This window comes from Nesoenas mayeri, assembly GCF_963082525.1.
Source record: "Nesoenas mayeri genome assembly, chromosome: Z".
In the NCBI taxonomy this organism is placed as follows: domain Eukaryota; kingdom Metazoa; phylum Chordata; class Aves; order Columbiformes; family Columbidae; genus Nesoenas; species Nesoenas mayeri.
In genome coordinates, this window is record NC_137542.1 from 34,426,159 (window position 1) to 34,446,780 (window position 20,622).

Below are 20,622 nucleotides of genomic sequence, written 5' to 3' on the forward strand. Positions count from 1 at the left end.
TATCATGAACAGCTGTATATTGTAATAACTGTTCTAGTGGAAAACGTTGTCCAAATGCTCTAACTGTTGGCACAGATACCAAATTCCAGAATTTAAAAAATCCAGCCTTTTCATGTTATCAAAAAACCCCACACTTGGATACACCAGTAGCAAGGCAATTTTCAGCTCCTTGGTATTGACGTAGCACTATTTCCACTGATGTCAGGTCACGAATTCTTTTGAAAACCCTACCCAGTACACCCCACTCTTTCAAACTCTTTACTGTGTGGGATGAGCCATAAAACTGCTGATAGTAAACTCAATTTACTCTTTCTTCCTGTGTTCTGAGTAAACGTGTTGAATTTTTTTTTTTTAAATAATTTAAAACTACGATCCAGTAAATGTTTGGAAATGTGCAAAGGTGTGTATCTCTAGTATGCGGTGAAAAACATACAGCTGCATTTATAAAGACACAACTTTTATTTCAGTTTTACAATAAGATGAAGGTACAAACTGGGTGAATCTGTTTAAGTCAGTGAAATTATGTAGCAGCTACACTAGGGAAACCGAGATCAGAACAGAGGGCTTTCTCATCTCGTCCAGCCCTGAGGCCCTCTGTGAGATGGAGACTGAGGGAAGGAGCTTGGGTCACTGCTGAAATGAACATGTTGGCTTTTATTCAGTGTGAAAGGGTCCGCATTATTAATTTGAGTATTTACTGCCATCTATGAGACTCCAGATGACAATCAATTCAAGCTCTCTAGAGTTTGCTTTCAGGGATTTGTATTTCTATGCCACTTGAGGAAATACAATGGTGGTAGGCTGAGCACTGAAATACAAATCAGGAATTTCAAAGATGCAGTTATCTCAGTAACCATGTATCATCCAGATTGCTCATAATAAAGCAAAGCATTAACAGCATGAACAATAACATCAACCACTTCACTGCAGAAGAGCAATGGCAGTACATTATGTCTGTAGAAGGAAGCATAATTTAGAGTTGCCTGCTGTTTATGCATTACTTGTTTTCATTCACAGAGCATTTTAAGCAATGAAAATGCACTGCTACACTTTCACAGATTGCACTGCAGCGTTTTTAAGTGCTCCTGCCATGTAACAAGCAAAAAATTTGGATGGGTTTTATGTGATGGGTGATGCTTCTAGGGGAGGAGACCATTTGGGAGGACAGGGAGCTGTGACACTCTCAGCCATTTGAGAATTTAATAACTACAAGAATCAATAACACAGGCCATTTCCCAGGTAGCCAAAACAAGCCATCATTTATTGAGTTTGGATGAAGTCAAGTTGGACACTATAAACCTTTAAAAATAAATTGAGATTAAAAAAAAAGTTGATGAATGGTTTTAAAGTTCTCCAAGAACTGACACAACTGATTTCATCACTGTTTATGGCTAAGTATCAAATTGTTAGCTTGCCACAGTTCCTTGCCTTTTCCTTACCACAAGCAACATTTGGGGCAAATTCTGGTACTGTTGAAGTTGATTCCTGGTGAAGGGTGATTCATGCCAGGCCAGTGTTCTTGGCACGCTCGGTAGCTGAACAGGTGCCCAGCTTGTACCAGCTGAACTCTGGAGATGCGGGCAGCGGAGCAGGCACGGCAGCTGAGGGTGGTGGGAGCAGGTGAGCTCGCAGGTAACTCAGTGCCCGGGTTTCTGCTCTTTGTGCCGGCAGTCCTCAGGAGGGGCCAAGGCACGGGAGCCAGACGCGAGGGGCCAGGATGCTTCTCACGCACCTGGGAGAGCGGAATTTCGCAGAAAAAGAAAGGCAGCTAGCCCACGCCACCCGTGTCCTGCCCCGGGTTGGGCCGGGCCGGAGATACACAGCCCCGCAGTTTGTTTTTGGCTGCAATGTGCACGCCCACATGCAAATCGCCACGTCCCCGCCTTCAACTCCCCAGTCCCCCCGCAAGCAGCTGCGGGAGGGGGAAGAAAAAAAAAAAAAAAAAAAGAGGGAGGGGGAGAGAAAAGAAGAGAGGAAAAAGAAGGGAAAAAGGAAAAAGAACAGAAGGTGGGAAAAGAAGAGGCAGAGAGAGGACACCAAAGGGAAGGGAAAGAGCAAGCTCCTGGGCGGCCCCGGCTGTGGAAGGGGCGGGTGACCCGCCGCGCCGGCTCCGCGCCGTCCTATAAGAGGCGCTGCGGGGCGCGGGCGCGCACCAGCGGGAGCGGGGTCGGCGGCGCGGAGTGGAGCGGAGTGGAGCGGAGGGGAGCGGCGGCGGCTCCTGGGCTCGGCTCCCCACGGGACCGGCGGCAGGCCGGGGAGGTAGGCGGGGGCAGCGAGGCTGTGCCGCGGGCATTTGTTGAGGGAGGCTTCCCCGCTTGTTCCCTGTTTGCCCGGACCGGGCGGCATAAAGCGAGAGGAAAAAAGCGTATAAGTGGAGTTTTTTGTTTGTTTTGTTTTTGTGGGCCGGCGTGCTGCTGCTCGCTGTGCCCAGCGTGTCAGGAGCGTGGCTCGGAGGATGGCTTGTGCGATAGTGGGGGCTCGGCAGGGGATAATAGTGGGGCTTTTTTGTGTGTGTATTTATTTATTTTTTTTTTAATAATTGTTTTATTTTAGCTTATCCTGAGCGAGGCGACTCTGACTTGGCAGCGCTCGCGTAGGGTGGCTCACCGTACCGCCGCCTCTTACAGCTCCGGTGGGTGCTAGAAGGTAACGGGAGGGTTTTCATCCCCTTCGTTCCTATGGGAATCCTATCAAGCCGTGGGGGCAGAGGAGAAAGGATGGGCTTGGCATGGGAAGGAGTGTAAAGATAAAAGATGGATCCATCTGGTTTCGTGATAGGCAGGAGGTTCAGTTGTATGCAACGAATCTAGCTTGTGTGTCAGGCTGTTGTTAAATCCAAATTGCTACATTACAACCTATCGTCAGCCTCGTACAAAATACTGCTGTTCGGTTGTAGAGGTGTGTTACTGCCCAGATGCTTGAATGTATCAGGAAACATGTTCCAGTTATAAATCAAAAGTGTGTGGTTTTGTGTCTTTTAAACATAAACCAGGAGTGTCCTCCTCCCACCCTACACCCCTCCCCAGCTGTTGGGCTTGGACACTTTAAGGTTGTACAAATAGGTGATTTGAAGGATCAGAGCTGATCTTTGGTGTGCTGGAGTAGACCTTGCTGAATCCAGGGGGATATAAATGTGTTAATTTGAAGCCTAAAGAGGATTTGGACTTCTTGAAAATTATTGATGTGGATGAACACATTAAAATTCAGTTTGGAGGTGCCTTTGAAAATAAATTGGTGCTTGTGCAGTGGAGAACAGCTATGTCTTGGGGATGTTCCATTAACAACAGATGGCCAAGCTTGCTGTCGAAAGGCTTTTGTAATTGAGCAATCTCACTCAGTTTTGAAAGGGGATCATGGTAGTAAACATGCACTGCAGATGCTTTTTGTGCTTGTCTCTCATGGCACAGCTTACCTCCCTCACAAGCGTACTGAGACTTTCCCATAAGGCAGATCAGTGGGTGATTCTGTGATGCCCCTGCAGGCTGTTAAGCTAAATGGGTGCTACCTGGGACCCTGCAGTGTGTTACTGAGGTAAGAGGTACAAATCCTATTGGTGAGTCTTCACAACTCATTTTAAAATTTAAATTGTTATGTATCTAAGAGTGATGTGGTATGGTCTGTATCTGCTACAGTATGGACAAATAAGGGCAGGAGTCTGATGCCTTTACTTGTGACATGGAGCACCTTGTTTCTTATATAATCATAATCTGGTAGGTCTGATTATGGTAGGAATTAGAAGACAACTCTTTACGAAGTGTAGATAAAAATTTCGTAATGTGGAATGCAAGAGGTGTATGGTAGCATTTAAATTGATTTTTTTTTTTTTAATTGAGAATGCCTAGCTTTAAACAAATAATAAAAATAGATGCTTTTAATGCTGACTGTAGGTGTTCTGAGGAGATGTCTGCTGGCCTCTGGGTTTGCAAGAGATTATAATTGCTGTCATCCGGGGTTAGTGAGTGATAACCAAGCAGCTAGCCTGAAGCATTCACAATAACTTTTCCCTGATAAGTTACTGCTGAAGTACACTTTACTGTATAAAGTTTATGTGAAACAAACACCTTGAGTGCAGCTATGTGGAGGATGTTGGCATTTGCAGAAATCATGGTGATCTTTTGGAAAACAATTTGAAATTTCTTCTGAATACAGCTGCATAGCAGTGCAAGTAGGTATGTTGGAAGTTTCTTAATGGTTTCTGCACCCAGTGAGCTTAAGGCATGTTTTTAAATTGGTTTGCCACAGGCAGCTGCTGGCAAATCTTTTTTGTAATGCTAAATTTGTTTTTAAAAATGAGCATAGCACAATGCTATTGGTGTGAGCAGAGACTTGATGTGGCACCAAATTCAACATTTACTATCACGGTGTAGATGAATGGCTCCTGGTGGAGTGCTGAACTACAGAAAATGAAGTGTCCTAAGTTTAAAAAAAGTCAGTAAAATTCCTTTGGCCTTTGTTCCAGGAGAAGCCTTTTCTTTAGCATTCTTTGGGCTGAACTTCCCCCTGGCTGTGTGAGGGTAAAAAGCAGTCTGCTGTGATTCAGGAGTAAGCCTCAGTGACTTGAGGAGAGCAGCTCTGGGCTGGAGTGTGCAATGTCTCACATGTTAATCAAGTGTAATACACACAGTTCAGGAGCCATGTCCTCCCTTCCCCTCATCTCTGCAGGCATATTGTCTCACTGGTGAGTTCACCTGGCAGAGTTAAACCCACAAAGACAGTGCAGGAGGAAGATGAGTCCTGAACTTGTCCACTTGTGGCCAAAATGATGAGCTCTGCTAGGGCTTATCACGTGTTGCACCATGCCTGCACAGTATTTCTCAGGGTGTGGTTTCTTCGGAACTTTAATCCACAGTAATTGACAGTTGTTAGTTAGCTAGTAATCGAGCTGTGTCCTTTTCCCGAGTGCCCGTTTCTCTTTTTCTTTCCTCGTCTATACCTTGCTGGTACTGGAGTTCACCAACCCGGGATAAGAAATTGAAAGCGAACTCTCTTCTTTTTGCTTGGTGACATATTCTGCATCCTGTGTTCGGAGTTTTCTTATAGTTTTTAGCACTTTGCGTACAAAGATGACAACAGGGCAGAGCAGAAAGGGAACCAGAATACTACTTCAAGTAACCTTGGAGTAAGCACCCTTGGTGTTTATGTAGGTCTTCCAGGCTGGGCAACACATCAAATCCTGAAATAAGCAGCCATGGCTGACCAAATACTAGCATGTTTCCATTAGGCTGGTTGTTCTTAATGACTCCTCCTGTGAGAGGGGCTAGAGTCAGAACCTGCTGCTTGGTAAAACATGTTTTATAAACAACACGCTTTTCGTGTTCATCTGAGGCATCTAGGACTCTACCCACTTGCTCCAGGTCTAACTGGTAGAAATTCACTCTGAGATTGTCTCATAGTTATGCCGGTTGAGGATTTGAATCCTGAATACTTGAAAGTTTTCTGTGTAAACCTGCACACACCTCTGCAGTTACTGATATTAACAGTATAGATTAAAAATAGCATGGTGTTGTCTTGTAGTGTTCAAAAGGTGATCATCACAAAAAGTTAAAATGTTTCATATTCTGTAGCTATGCATCTTGTATTGATCGTATAAAAGTCTTACAGAGAGACTCAGAACTACCATGATTTGAACTTCTGACTGGAGTTCACTGTTTTGTTTTCTTTTTGGGCTGTTTTTCTAAAATATGTGGCAGCAAAGCTAGTCTTGTCTTAATATTTGTCATTGGGGGAAAAACATAGGCACTTGGCCTCGAGAACCAGGAGTGAGACAGAGTAGGATGGAAAACTGTTGATGCAGCTTTTCTGATAGAACAGGCCAGCACTGTAGGAAAAATGGGAGCATTCAGATCTTTATTCATTAGGTAATTAGGGAAAAATCTTGATCCCAGATTACAAGAATGCACATCAGTTTGAATGCCATAAATATCTGTATACAAACTGAGCTTTTTCATCTTCTGTTATTTTCTGGAGGAGTGTTGCTTAGCAGAGCTCTATCTAGTGCAATAAGAGATAGGTTTGCATTATGCCAATTTTGTTAAGGAGCAATTGGTATTGGACAGAAAAAGGAGAGCGAAAGAGCCTTTCCAAGACTGTTCTGGTTTGGGCTGGATAGCAAGGTCATTCTCTGGAGAAGAACAAACAAAGTCGGAGCCTCTGGCCATGCAGTTCAGAGATCATTCTGGAGGTCTGGTTTCCTTTTTAGCAAATAGCAGGCAGGGCCGTGTGGAAGATAAAGTAGCCAAAACCTGTTACCGCCCTGCTTGCTTGGCTCCCTGAAACAAGCTGCAGTTTTGTTAGCCCATTTCCGAGTAATGATTGTTACTGGGAGCCAGAAAGCAAACTGTGCAACTAATATTAATTAGCACTCTGAGTTGGTAGCTTAGTAAAAGCCAAAATTAAGGTATGTGGAAGGTCTCAGAGCAGCAGAGGTGGTGTAGTTGACAAGATCCGGGATAGGGACCAGGAGAGCCTGACTCCCAGCACCTATGATGTGACCTTCTTGTGATGACTTGCCCCTCTTTCCTCTTAGCTGCTTTCACCATCAGTGTGACAATGAGATGACAAAAATTTATGCTCTTCATGGTTGAAATGTAACTGTATTTTTTCTCCCCTGCAGCAGGTAACACATCTTTTTAAAGACTGTAGGCTGTGTTGCTAGTTTCAGCACCCTGGATTTAAGTCCCAGCCTTTCAGATGTAGCTTCTGCTTTTCCAGGTGTATTTTTGTGCCTTCAAAAAAAAATAACAAGCAAATTATCATACATGTTCCCTTGTTTGTATTCATGGGGAATATACTGATATTCTAAGGATCTATTGATGGCTTTTTTCTTTTTTTCTATGTTGTAATTATGCTCCCATAACAAGATTTTGGCTGTAGGTGCCCTTAAAAGCAGAATTAGGGCCAAATTTGAATGGAATAAAACCAGACAACAACAAAGGACAAAACCCACCACTTCTCATCCAGACAACAAAGCAGCACCAACTTTTTCAAGTGCAGACACATGGACATTTTGTTCTGGTAGCACTACTGCAGTCAAAGTTTAAAATGTACTCCTCTTCTGAATGAAAGGTTCCTTTCCATAAACTAAATTGATCCTACATTTCTTTATTCTTCTGATGGCCGTGTCTTCTAGAGCTTTGTTCACTGTTCTTGTGACATGCTTTTACTACTCCATACCACCTCATTTCTCTTCCCAATTGTATTTATATGTAAACCGGAGATAGTTACAGTGACCTGGATTGTCTGTTGGAGTATACTTTGATCCCAGTGGCACTTTCTCAGTGAGTACTATTAAAGATATCCTAAGCTTGGCAAAAAAAAAAGTGTATGTTTTGAATCTTATATCTGTTAAAAATTCACAAAACATGAGTTACATTTCTCTCTTGCAAGCTTATTGCTTTTCCTTTTGGTATTTCATGCCTCTTTTGCATATACCTGAAGTGTTGTCTGTTCTGAGTCATTTGTTTGAAGAGTAGATCACAGCTCTTTACCTTGGTGCTTGATCCCATGAAACTACTGGAGAAAACTAAGGGAGCTCTGTCTTGAATCCTTCTGCATCATGAAATGTAGCTTGGGATACTGACAAATTCTGTCATCTATCTTTTAGATCTGTCTGTGCATTATATTAAAATAGGGAGTCTGCTTTGCATGTCTGTTGATTGTCATGCTGACCCTGAGGACTGAAGCTTCAGCAGCGAGGTGTCAGTTGTACAGCTGGAGCTAAAGAATATACTGTGTGGGGAACAGCTGTTGCTCTGTGGATCAGGCAAAATGGGGAAGATTGGCACATGCTTTCTGGCAGCACTCCCAAGTAGCTGCCCTGTGCCACACCTGCCACCACAAGGACGAGGGCTTCCTTCTTACTATGTGTGCCAATTATTTTCAAATTCTTCCACAAATAACTTCAGAGATAAGTGGTTATTGAACCCTGTATCAGTTGCCAAGTTTTATCAGAAATTTGTTCCTCTTAATAGTTGACACTGCTTTGAAAAGTACTTGGACGTCTGTTTATCACTTCAGTTTATCACTTTATCACTAGCTTCCATATCCATATAGTTAGATGGGAGCTGCTGTCTTGTTTCAGGTCTCTCTCTCTGTTGTAGGCTTTCAAGGATCAAACCCTGCTCAGGCTGACAGTGACTGCTAAGTACTGCATTTGCAAGCTTGTTGCTGTTTTTCAGTAATGGCATTTCCTTTCATTGTGCAAGAGGCTTTTTCTTGGCTGATAGTTTTCTGCATAGTTACAGATATTTTTTCATTTCATCTGCTGTTACTTACACCTATGCCACAGATATCAGTGCAGTTGTGTAACAAGCTTAACAGACACCTTATTTTTTATGCCAATGAATCCTAAAGGCACTGCTTACATGTTTTCTACAGCATAAGCCATTATATTCGGTTCTGTTACTGAACACATGCACTGGCTTGTGGCATGGTGGTCCCAAATGGCAAAGGTCAAGAGGAAAATAACAGTGAAGTTTCTATGGATGTTACAGGACAGGCATACATCTCAAACTTCAGTTCAGTCTTGGGTATAGTTTCTCTCTTTGTCTTCTCCCAAGATGATGAGCAAGCTACAGAAACAAGAAGTGGGACAAGCTACTTTCTTAAAATAAACCCCTTACACATGTGATGGCAAAGCTGCAAGGCTTGGTAGCTTTGCTCAATAGAAGCTACAATCACCCCAGTGATGCCCAAGCCACTCTGTAGTAGGACAGTGGGGCACCTATCAGTGTTGCACTTTGTTAAACTAGATCTATGGCTACTTTGCCTAAAGTGATCCAGTGACCAGGATATGCTGTGGAAAGGGTGCTGTTCAAAAGTTTCTGGCCTAATACCCTCTGAGCTTGTGGATTTCTTTTCTTTGATGTTGATGAGGCTGATTACTTTCTTGGGTGAGCCCTGCCTTCCTTCTCCCCCTGGAGGTTGCAACCAAGCAGAAAAGTACCTTTTGCAATGTGAAATGCTTCACCCTTTCTTCTAGTTGCAAAGAAAATGTCCTTAAACAGAATGCGTCATCAGCTGGAAAAAGTAACTGAGGCTGCGTAACACAGCTTTTTGCAGACTGTGTACTGATGATACTCTAGTTGCTCAGAGATCAAAGCTTAATGGCATGAATTGAGCTCAAATGTCGCAATTATAATTTTAGCAGGATGTTCTATTATTTCTAGATTTCACTAGAGAAGAGCTCATTCTTTGAGAGCCAAAAAAAAAAAATAGTCTACTATTATGGACTATGGATTTTTGGACATTGGCCGTGATAAAACAAATCAAGTTTTGTGTTTGTTTTTGCCAAAGAATGGACTAGATTTTGGCTTTTTTGTTGTTGGTTTTTGTTTGTTGTTTTTTTTGGTATGGGGAAGGTACGCACATTCGTGTAATGCTGAAAGTTGAAATGCTGCATGTTTTTCACAACCTTCCAGTGGAAGCTGCTTTTTTTTTGTAAAACAGATGGCTGCATTTCATCTTGAGTGTTACACTTGACATTTAAGCAATTGCTCTTGCCTAAGTGCATGCCACAGTCTCTTGCACGTGCTTTTCTTTGGGTCAGTCCAGCTGTGCTGCATGCAAGCTTGACATCTTCTCTTGCATTGTAGCTGTGCTTGTTTTCACCGATGAGCCTTTTGAACATGCTAGAAGTAATGAGAACCAGTTGTTGTGGTCATTTTAGTAGGCAGATATTTCTCCTCTGTAACCTGGGACAGGTTTTAAAAACAACTTGGCATATTGTGTCACAAGAGAAGCTTATAAAACAATAGCCATTTCCAAAAATGTGACTTTGTGTAAATGTCCAAGGAAGCACTGAGGACTTTGAAAAACTTAGTCAAACTTGTATTATGGAACTTTGTAAGGCAGTGCTTGACTTTTTGGGAAATTGTCCTCCCTGTTTTATTTCTGATTCACCCTTCCCGTTGCCCAGAAATTCATCTTAGGAGTTTGGCTTTTACAGAAGAGGGAAGACTGATACTCTGAATTGTTTAGGGCCAGGGATTTCAGTGCTTAATATATTCATTCTGTGGCAGCTCTTTTAAAATGATCATCTGATCTTTTAAAATGATCATTTGTAGTGGAACACTTAGAAAGGCTCATAATAGACTGACTTTTTGGAAAATCAGTTTGCTCAGTCCTAGTGCCAACTCTAAATACCTTTAGAAACCCTTGCCATTTTGCCTAAATAATTGGGAAGCCAGATTTCTGCCCCTACCATGATACTGTATTAGTTCCAACTCTTGCCAAGGCAAGATCCGGGCTCCTTCCTCTGTGCAGCACTTAGTGCTGCAAGCAGAATCTAGTACTGGGCTTGGGTTATGTCACTAGTTTTTTAATAGCTGCAGTTAAAGCAGGTTTAGAAGTATTTGATTGTCAGCCTGTGCTAAAAGGAGTTGTTCTTTTTCTATCCATTGTCTCCAATCTTCTGTGAGGCTGCACTCCCTTAGATAGCAAATGGAAGTAATTTATTCAGTGTTTTGTAGCTGTGTGCGTGCTGCCTTGCCAATCCTGTGGATGAGTGAGATGCTTTGTGTCTTGTTTTTTTTCTGGACCGGAGGTGGCAGGTCACTAGAGGGATTCTATGGGACAGTTTCATTAGCCCTCCTGATGTTTTGGTGCTATCCTTTAATATCAGCTTTACAAAATTTGACATCCTACTCAAGGAGGGAAAGAGTTAAACTGATTATGGATTAACATGAAAGTGAATAAGTGCGCCTGTTGTACAAATAGTTGCTTAGAGGGCACATGGACAGTCATGTTGAAAGCTATGTACTACTTCCAGTATTACAAAGCACTGGTGAACAAGGCCAGAACTGGCTTACTACTTAACCTAAGGCCAGGTGGTCAGTGTGTAAACTAGTAGAGGATCTTGCCAAGAATTGCCACCCAGATGTTGTTGTATGTGGTCCTAATTAAATTTTTGCCTGCTGACCCAGACATACTGTTAGTAACAAGGAGTTGGTATAAACCCTGTGATGTGACCTGGGTGATTTTGAAGAGGAAGGTAACTCTCGCTGAGTAGCTTTTTAGATGGAATAGGAAACTTGGTGTCTGATACTAATTTGGCAAATGGGTGAGACATGTCCTCCATGGGGAGGTTATGAAAGACCTGCTTTTAGTGTCTGTGGGGGCCACTGATAATGATCCTGTGTCCCAGGCAAGAGGCTGTAGGTTCAAAGCTCACTTCCACTGCTGATCCTGCATTGCTTCTGATTGCTTAATCCAGGAGGCAGACGTGTGGGACCTGGTGGTTATATTCTCATCTCTACTTTTGCTTTGCTTGTGTCCTCAGGTGAGTTGCTTAAACTCTCTCTGCTGCTAACATTTTTCATGGCACCTTTTGTAACTTAGTTGAGGCTCATCACGTTAAAAGATTACTTCAAAAGATAAATACTGTTATTCCTGTAAAAGTATAATTGTTTGGATGGCAGTTTCCTCTCTTTCCCTGAGCTGCAGTGGATGTCATAAATTTGACTTATTGAAAGTTTTAGAAATAGGAATGTCAGATTTGCTCGTGTGGGTTGTTTTGATCACAAAATGGACACTACTTCTGATTCTCTATGCACTGGCTGTTTCTGCTGTGGATATAATCTCCAACTAGGTCACTAGCAGCAGCACAAAAAATTGCTTGCCTTTGTCCTCAGCTGCTTTTTAGCCTAATCTCAACAGAATTTGGATTAGTATTGTTTTTTTCTCCACCTTGTAGTTGCATAGATGCAAAGTGCTTTTTGCTTTCTGGGAGTTTTGGAAGTTATGGTTAAGGTGTCTTCCAAATACTTGTGCCTTTGGAGCTTATGGCCCTGCACAGTCATAGGTTGTACAAAGTGGGTGTAGTAGTGTAAAAGTGTCTTTGTTGTAGCTGCTATCCTGGAAGAAGTGAAATCCTAGTCTTCTGCAGAGAAGTGGCCAAGACACTAGGCCATGGTTTGGGACATGTGGATTTAATTCTGGACTCTTGGCTTAATCTTCACCTCTGTTACTACCCAAATGCCCATCCAGGACACTAGTTCTCTGATGGTTTGTCTTGCTTGAGTCAAAGTGTTAGTTCACGAGGCAGGCACTTCTGTCCTGCCTTGATCTTCACAGCCCTCATGGAGACCTGCCCTCAGCTGATGGTATATGGAGCACGAAGGAACTTTGGCCTTGGAACTGGGCTTTGCAGAGTTGACATGACTCATGGTATTGCTTGCTCCACAATATGCAGCCTGATACTGCCAAAAAGAAATGTTAAGACACTTCTCAGTGTTCCTAAAGAGGACTATATTTCTGCTGAAATCTGATGTTTATGCTTTAGTTGCCCCTTGTCTTCCAAAGTGGGTCTCATTTGACTTCACACATATGTAGGCAAAAGCTATTGGAGTTAAGCAGATGAGACAGAAAGCATAAAGTGCTGTATCATGTCTGCTGGTGTAAGAGGAACAGCACTGGCTCTGTTCGCTCAAACCTGTGCTGTGTCCAGCAAATAATGCTTTTTTTTTCTCCTCCTAAGGACATAATCTCTAGATATTGGATTGGTACTCTCCGTGGCTGCTTGATCTGTGGGGAGCTGCCAGTGATGGTAGCTTTTGTGATGTGAAAAATCTGACTGAGAGAACAGGACAGAGGCTGTTAACTGACATCATGAAGGCCGCTGAACCTTCATCAACTAGTAAAAGCTTTTAGCTCTGACCAAGAGTGGGTTTTAAGTCATTGCTGGAGACATAAATGCTCTATAGCCTCTTGCCAGTATCCTGAAATAATCCAATCTCATAAGGTTCGATAAGTTCGCTTTGTTCTGTGTCTAAATAGTGATTTCTTCTCTAGGGGAAAGGTTTTTTTACCCTCAAAAGAAAGCAAACAGCTGCATTGTTTGCAGAAAGCTGCTTTTGAAGGCTGTTTTTTGTTTACTTAGTACAGACAGCAGGCATGGGGGTGGGGAATTGATTCCCTGCCACTTGAGCTTTTTTCCTCTTTAAATCTACAGCTGTAAAAATATATTGCTTTGTATTTAAGATGAGTTTGGTCTGGAGACTCTCAGCATACCAGCTAATGGACTTTTCAGCAGTCATTCTACTTCCTAGTAGTGATCACCACTGTTCTAGGAAGAAAGGATTGGTCAAAGTGTGTGTTTCGTGGTCAGCATTTTTAGAGATTGCTCTGTGGCCTCTTAAGAGCAGTTTTCTGAATTGCACACCAAGGTGGGATTGCAGCCCTGTGGGTCTGGAGGTCTTGCAGGGTTTCTGCAGTGGGGGAACATGCCATGTGCAACAGCAGACCACAGGACAAGTGTGTGGACCCTGTGCTTTAGGTGTGTTGGTTCATGTTGTGGCAAAGCAGGAGCCCCAGGCCAGATCAGAAGGTATGTCCAGAGCAATCTGCACCTCCTGCCCATCCTCTGGCGTGCAGTGATTCTGCAAGCTAAAGGAGCTCTTTTGTAGTTGTAAAGGTAAGCTTTTCCCTAGGAAAATACTGGGGGAAACTTTATCAGAAGATCTGGGGAAGCATTCTGACATATTTTACTTGATTCCTCCTATATGTTTTTTGCCAGGAATTGGCAAAGCTTGAGTCACGTGACAAACAGCATGTTAAGTGTGCACACGTCTGATGCAGGGACCTCTGTGTAGTGGATCCACACCATTTATTTGCTGGCTAAATAAAAAATGGCTTCTTAATTCTTACTTTCTCTTGGCTGACTCGTTTTCTGAATGCTTGTTGCTGGATCCAGGTGTTGCACAGAGCATCTGCCTGGGTTCTGGATGTTTTGCCAAATGTACGTTACTTGTTTCAGTTATCACATAGACCTTTCTGGTGATATCTGTTTATTTGTGGTAAGGTCGCAGTTTCATTTTTGCACCTGAGTTACTAGATAGCTGCCAGATGTACCCCAAAGCTGTAGGCAATTTGAGTCTCCCCTAGTGTGCTGCTCCATGTAGTTAAGTTTTACAGTTGTGTTGTAGACGTTAGTGAAGAGCTGGAGAAATGCTGAAGCAGAGCTAGACAAAAATAGATTTTGAGGTGATACAGAGAAACTTGATGCCTCTAGGCATAACATTGTTGTATATTGGTATCTTCCTCTACTGGAAAACTTGCAGTCTTCATGCAATGAAAAGATGGGTGTGAAAACTAGCTGTGTTACACAAAGACCTCTCCACAACTAAGTTACGGTATTTGTTGCAGTTGAGAGAATTCTTCCTACTTTTTGAGTCTGTGCCTTATAAAAGCAAGAGATTGCCCTTTAAAAGGATGGATCCAGTAGTGGCAGGTATAAATCTCCATTCTATTCAGCAGAGCTGTGGTACTTTACGTCACAGAAAACTTACACTATGGTGATGAGTTCATGCAGCTTTTCTTATTCTAAACAGAAACAGTATTGCTGCTTTAGGCAGTTCCGGGTAGGTGTCAGGAGTGATCACTGATACATACTTTTGGCTCAAAATTTTACTTAGATTAGATACAAAAGCCTGCATTGGAAACTAGCTGCTATTGGTTTGTTTTGCCACTGCAGTGATAAATGGCAAGTTGGATTTCCCAGCTATGTTGAACTTACCAGACTAGTCTGAAGTGGAGATACAGGCAGACTTCAGCTCCAACTGAGCTGAGAGTATTGGATCTATCAGTTTTCTGCATCTCTGGCTTACAATTCTTGCCTGTTGTCAGCTGGAAGAACATCTGAAAGGGTACTAACCCATTTTCCTCTGAGATTCTTAGTTTGCAGAGCATTTTCTGATGCATTCAGAGTATTTCTGATGTAATTAAAGCGGACCTAGTTAACTTCTGTCAGCAGTGAACCAAATATGACTGCCTCTGTGGATCAAAATTGGAGACAGCTCTAGACATCAACAAACCTGAATTACCTGGTCTGTAACAGATACTGGGGCAAAGTAAGTCTTTGAAGCTGTCACCCCAGCATGGCTGGAAGAAGGACTGGGCACACTTCAGGTTCAGGTTTTGTGCTCTTGGCGATTAGTCCTGTGTTAGGCCCCATCACCTAGTTTAATATAGGGACTTAGCTGGGCCAGGTTTTCCAGTCTTCAGGCACAGGCATTACAAATCAACATTTTTGCTTTGTTTGAAGCTTGTATCCAGGCAAACTGGCCTTATTTGACAGCCAGAACGTTTGCTTTGTTCCCAGTGAGTGTTAGCTGAACTCCAGAGAGCTGGAGTCCAAGTAGATAGCCACAGCTGAGCCTTACTGCCTGCACAGGCTTCTGCTGATCAGCTGAGATGTGTTCAGTGATCAAATGTGTGCTATTGTCTCACTACAATTTTGCACTAGCAATATTTCTGTGTTCTGGATCCTGCAGACAGACTGTAATTGCAAGGGACCAATGTCTGGGTTTTGACTGACATGGATTATACCATCTATCCCATGGTTAGCTCAGACATCACCCAGATTGCTTCATTTTTTTCTTCTGCTTCTGTGCAGGCAGAGGAGTTGGGTGAATTCTCAGTGATAAGAATTCCAAAGGTCTGTGTTTCTCCCTGGGATTCTTCCTGCACTCTTCCTGTGGCACTTTATAGTAATGGATTTTGATATTTAGCTGTAATTGCTGGAGAGCATTGGAAGGTAAGTTTGTTGCAGAGAGTTGGCAGTATTGTAGAAGGGGGAATGTGGAGTGGGTACTCTGAACACCCTTGTGAAGACTTGTTGCAATGTTACCAGTGACTGTAGAAGGCTGTGCAGTCCCTTCCTGTCTTCTACTTCTGTATGCCAAACTTGTCCAGTGATTGCAGGATTGGACTTGGGCAAAAAGTGCTGCAAAGCCCCCTGTATCCAAACCTGCAAGCAAAGGCGTGCTTTGGATCGTGTGTGCACAGTCCTCAGCAGCTGGGGTTTGTCCTCTGAGATTGCCCACAAAGGGCAGGTTTTTTCCCTATCGTGAATGTGCTGTTAGCCTGTCAAGTGCCTCACTTTGAGTGTGTTTGTAAATCTGTATCTGCCAGCCAGATGTGCATGCAGCTGGAACGTGTTAGTGTCAGGGTGTGCCAACCAGCAGGAAGCACTGGGCAGGGGAAGGAAGCTCTCCTCTCAGATCAGTTGAGTATCCCTCTGTGAAGGAGCATCTATAGACGTCATGTCAGTTAATTACAGCAGTACCTAGCATAATTTAATGAGGATATGCTGACTGTACACTCAGCTGCCTGGATGCTGACATGAGGTTTAATTTGTAGGATTTTGTAGGCATTTGTTATTGTTCTTTGCTTCCCTGTCCTGGCATCAGGCAGTACTGTTGAGATACTGCAGTGTAATTATCTGTAGAACTCAGTGTAATGTGTCTATTAGTCACGGTACGGATTTTTCTTGTAGAGACAAGTTTTTAATTTGCAAGTCATTGTAATAATGGAATTTAGTTTTTGATGAGACTTAAAGGTCACAACAGTTCATTAACTTAAAGCTCACATCCAGGATTGCCATTTATCATCTAGTCTTATTCCAGTGTAGGACTGATCAGAGCATTTCCTGATAAAGTCTTATATTCTTAGCACATTTATGGATTTTTGGGAACCTTTTCAATGCAGTTTGCAATCAGGCATGCAATTCTGAATCGCAAGGCTAGTATACTGGTATGTGGGACTGTAGAATCAAAAGCATGTGTGTTCCCCGTTTAGCAGATGTTGGAGGGAATGGTTCTCTTGCTGTGTGTTTAGATCAGCTGCTAGCTGTCGTGTTAACACTGAGCCTGTCAACAAAGTGTGTTCAAATACATAAATCTGAATTGATTTGATGTGCGTTAACTAAATTCCTGTGTGGACACTTACTCAGAATGAAACTACTCTTAAGCTGAAGCGGACTTAAAGTCAAAAGTAAATTAATCTATGCCAAATTAATTCAGGAAAAAAAAAGGTTTAATGGAGTTTAATGTACTTTAGGCTCACCTTTCCATTTGATTGAGTCTTCCTGGAAGTGTGTGTGTACCTGAGCCTATACCATGCTATTATTAATAGCCACCAAAGAGATTAATGTGTTTTTCATACTTTCACAAGGTGCATACTGAATGCATCCAACTCACAACAGTGTTGGAGGCCAGGTGGTTGCAAGGCCTGAACATTGACTCAACAGCAATTTTCTATTCACTTTATCCAAATAGGAATGGCTGCAGGGTCAATCTTAGTCATCTTCAAGGAAATGGACATCTCCATTGCCTTTTAAGTGCATAGCATTTTCTCCTACAATTGGTGATGCTGACCGGACTTCAAAACAAAGGCTCTCCTAACTTGGCAGCAGGCTTTTCACCATTATAAAAGTAAATATGGAAAGAGGCTTTAAAAAAAAAAAAAAAAAAAAGTGTACAGTTCAGCCTCATTCAGAGGAGTCTCTAAATCAGCTTTAAAAGCCTGAGATTTTTTCCTCGTTCTGGGCTGTTCTTGATCTTGGAATTTTTGGGCAGGAAGAATACTGTCCTGCGGGTATTGCATTGTTTTGTGCCTTGGAGTTCTGAGGGAAGAGACAGTGAGTCTAAATCTGAGCTTACTGAGACCCATGATACTTGGCTAGAGTGCACAAAGTAACAAGGCAGTGGTGGGGAGTGCCAAGGGGGGCTGCAAGGTCACACGGGGTTGCAAAGTGCAGCTTCTGCCTTTTCCTGTCCTGTCGCCTTTTCTGTTCTGATTGATGCAGCTTTTCCCTTTTAACTGTGTGGGTTGTTTTTTTTTTTTTTTGCCCCTTCCTAGTTAATGCCCAGCCACAAGATCTCTGCTGTGTACTGCCACTGCTGCTGCACAAAGGGACCTGGTAGGCTTTGCTGAAGAAAGATGGCTTTCTGGACACAGCTGGGATTGCTTCTATGGAAGAACTTCACCTACAGAAGAAGACAGACTGTAAGTATTAACCAAAGGGTTTTTTTGAGGTGTGGGTTGTAGCCTTGTATCTTACTCTTCAAGTATCTTAATGTTTTACCACTAGTGGTCCCAGCAGAGCGAATGGTCTGTCTTTGGAAAGACCTGATTCAAATTGAAGAGAGTGATGGGTGGACAGAAACCAGAGGACTTTAAGGTGCTCAGGACTTCTGTCCTGAATCTGTGTGAGAGAGCATGGCTCTCTGGGGCATTGCCAGGCTGCAGGAATGTATGCTTTAGTCTAAAAGCTTTTGAATGCTGCAACAACAGCAAGAAAATTCTGCCATTTCCTAATGGCAGAAGTGGTGATAGCAATAGCAGGAATCATCAATGTCTTTAATCAGGAGAGAAAGCCAAACCTGTTGTGTAGCTTTACAACAGGACGTATAGTTTAATTGACTGATGTGGGACATGTTTTTACATTGGCATGGAGACAAATTCAGGAAACTGTTTTTCTGCCAAGGCATGTTCTGATTAATTTAAGTGATAGCCTCGCTGTCTGTTAGAAGTGTGGGAATATTCTTGTTCAGATAGCCAGTATGCAACAAGAGTTTCTCCTTGTGGTGACAAAGGCACAGGACCATGAATCCACTATGAATCTTAAAATTCCTCTGCCTTTACATTAGTGAGACCTCACACAACGCTGTAACTCCTGCAGACAGCTGAAAGCCAGAGAAAACCGGCTACTTTCCATGCAGGGCTTTAGAGGATAACCGTGGTGGATGAGGGCATGTCCTATACAACAGGCCTGCACAGAGGATCTGTCCTGTTAGATCAGACCTTGAGAAGGTATGATTAGGGAATGTGAAGAGAACGTGAGTTATGGAGGTGGTGCTGGAAAGTGGTCTCTCTGATAAGCTTTCTGAACCCTCCAAATGTCAGGGTGTTTGCCAGCTCGTTGGGTCTGGGTTCTTTTAGAAGCTTGGAGTCACAAGGCGGGGGAGGCTATCATATTCACCATTCGAGACAGTCTCTAAAGGCTTTGCTTAGGTGTCTGAGGCTTGTTTTCATAGGACTTGTGTCCAGTGAATTTAGAGCTGGAATTAGTACATTCTTAAATAAAAGCAAACAAAAGGGGCTTGTGGCTTTTGCCTTTTTCTTTATACCTCTATGGTTACAGAGCTGCCAGGGATGGCAGGAATTTTTGTGATTTGCATGCTTTTGTCCTTAGCCCAAGAGTTGTGATCTACCAGGACAGGACTGCCTGGCTGAGAGGCCGTGGGCTGTGTCACCTGCACAAAGTGAGACTCTCTGATCTCTGTATGCATGGGTCAGTGTCCTAAGTTGTGAATAGCTTCATAATTTGGAAGGATGTTGCAATGGGATGGGGGAAGGCAGTTGCAAAGCTAGCTGTAACTCCCCAAAAGATAGGCTATTTTCATATATTGCCCATGTAACCTAGGCTCTTGGAGCTGAAAACTGTCTATTTCTCCTTTGCCACTAGATATCTTACTCTTGACCTCTTCCAAAGTACCGTTAGCAACTAGCAGAATTCTACGACATAGATGGGTCCTCTGGAGCAATGCTTAAACTGGTTAACAATAAGAGATTTCAGAGGAGTTGAGTTTTACACTGAGGATGATGACTGTTTTGTCAGGATCTTCTGAAAATAATGCATCATGTTTGAAGGTTACTTGAAGAGGTCTGAGTCTAGCATACAATGCCCCTTCAAGGTAGCTGTAGGCTAGCTTGCTGGGCAGCAGAGTTGCATTCAGGTCTTTTGGCAATGCCACAAAAATGCAGTTGACTAAGTGTATATTGGTGAAAAAGATCTTACCACTTGCAGTTTTGCCATTATCTTGGTTTTGCTCTGCTATTTCTTGGTACCTTCTGGCAACTTCTGTTTCCTGTCACGTAGCCCAAAAGGCATGAGAACTACTCACAGTCTGTTCAACACTGATATTATTAGTAGATTTCCAATGAAGGCCCAAGATATTGCCTGTTTTTTGTGGGGTTCTTAGATCTATGGGGTTTTGCTTATTAACAGTTCCTATTTGAGTTTTACCTGAAGATGTCAGGAGTTGAAGGCCACTTAACAGAAAATGGCAGAAAATCAGCAAAACAGCTTTTCTCACCTTGCTGTTGTCATGGCTGCCCAGTCATTAATCTATTTGCTTTATGGTTAGGAAACTAGTGTCCTTGAGCTGGGTGTGCTGATGATGACCCTCTCCCATTTGTACTTAGTGAAGATGTAGCCCAGAAATAGTTTGATCCTTACTCTTCTTCCCACAAAAAGTGTGGGCTAGCCTTTGCTTCCCACCAAACCATTTCCTTGGCCGCTGTGAGTTCAGGCTGCGTTGCGAAAGCTGGGTTCAAAGCTCAGCCTGACGTGTGCAATTCAAGTGTTACTTTGTACTGGATAAATTCCAACAGCACCAGAGTGGGGGGGAAAAGAGTTTACAGGGGGAGAGAAGGAAAGAAAAATCATGTTCAGAGGTCACTGTGCAAAAATATTTTTCTCTCCCTGCTGTGTTGCAAATGAGAAGATACCTCAGTCTTGCATGGAGAAACTGGTCAGCTGCTGGTAGCTCCCTGCTTTGAAACTACACCATAAAAGTGGGGAGGGTGGTTGACAGTGAGATGAGGTGATAGTTTTGTTAGTTCTTGGTCAACAGATTTCCTGTTGATATAGTGTAGGTCTCTATTTAATGGTATCCTGCATTATTGGCTAGCTGATGTGAATTGGACGTGATTCAGGGCCTAGCCTCAGGTAAAATTAGGAGCAGTTTCTGCTTGGCCAAGTGCTGTCTCTGAATTCACCTGCTGTATGCAAATGGGTTGTTCCTTCTTCAACTCCAGATAGAACTTGGGTGGCAGAGG

The 20,622-nt window shown here is 42.9% G+C and overlaps 1 protein-coding gene across 1 annotated transcript in view; it reads left to right on the forward strand.

The window, feature by feature from the left end:
* Window positions 1–1,703: 1,703 nt before the first annotated feature.
* ABCA1 (ATP binding cassette subfamily A member 1) overlaps window positions 1,704–20,622 on the forward strand; it is a 97,669-nt gene continuing 78,750 nt past the window's right edge. The window contains exons 1-2 of the mRNA XM_080362069.1: window positions 1,704–2,646; window positions 17,638–17,784. Coding sequence (XP_080218195.1) covers window positions 17,719–17,784 — 66 coding nt within the window. The 5' untranslated portion in view covers window positions 1,704–2,646; window positions 17,638–17,718. The remainder of the gene's footprint in view (window positions 2,647–17,637; window positions 17,785–20,622) is intronic.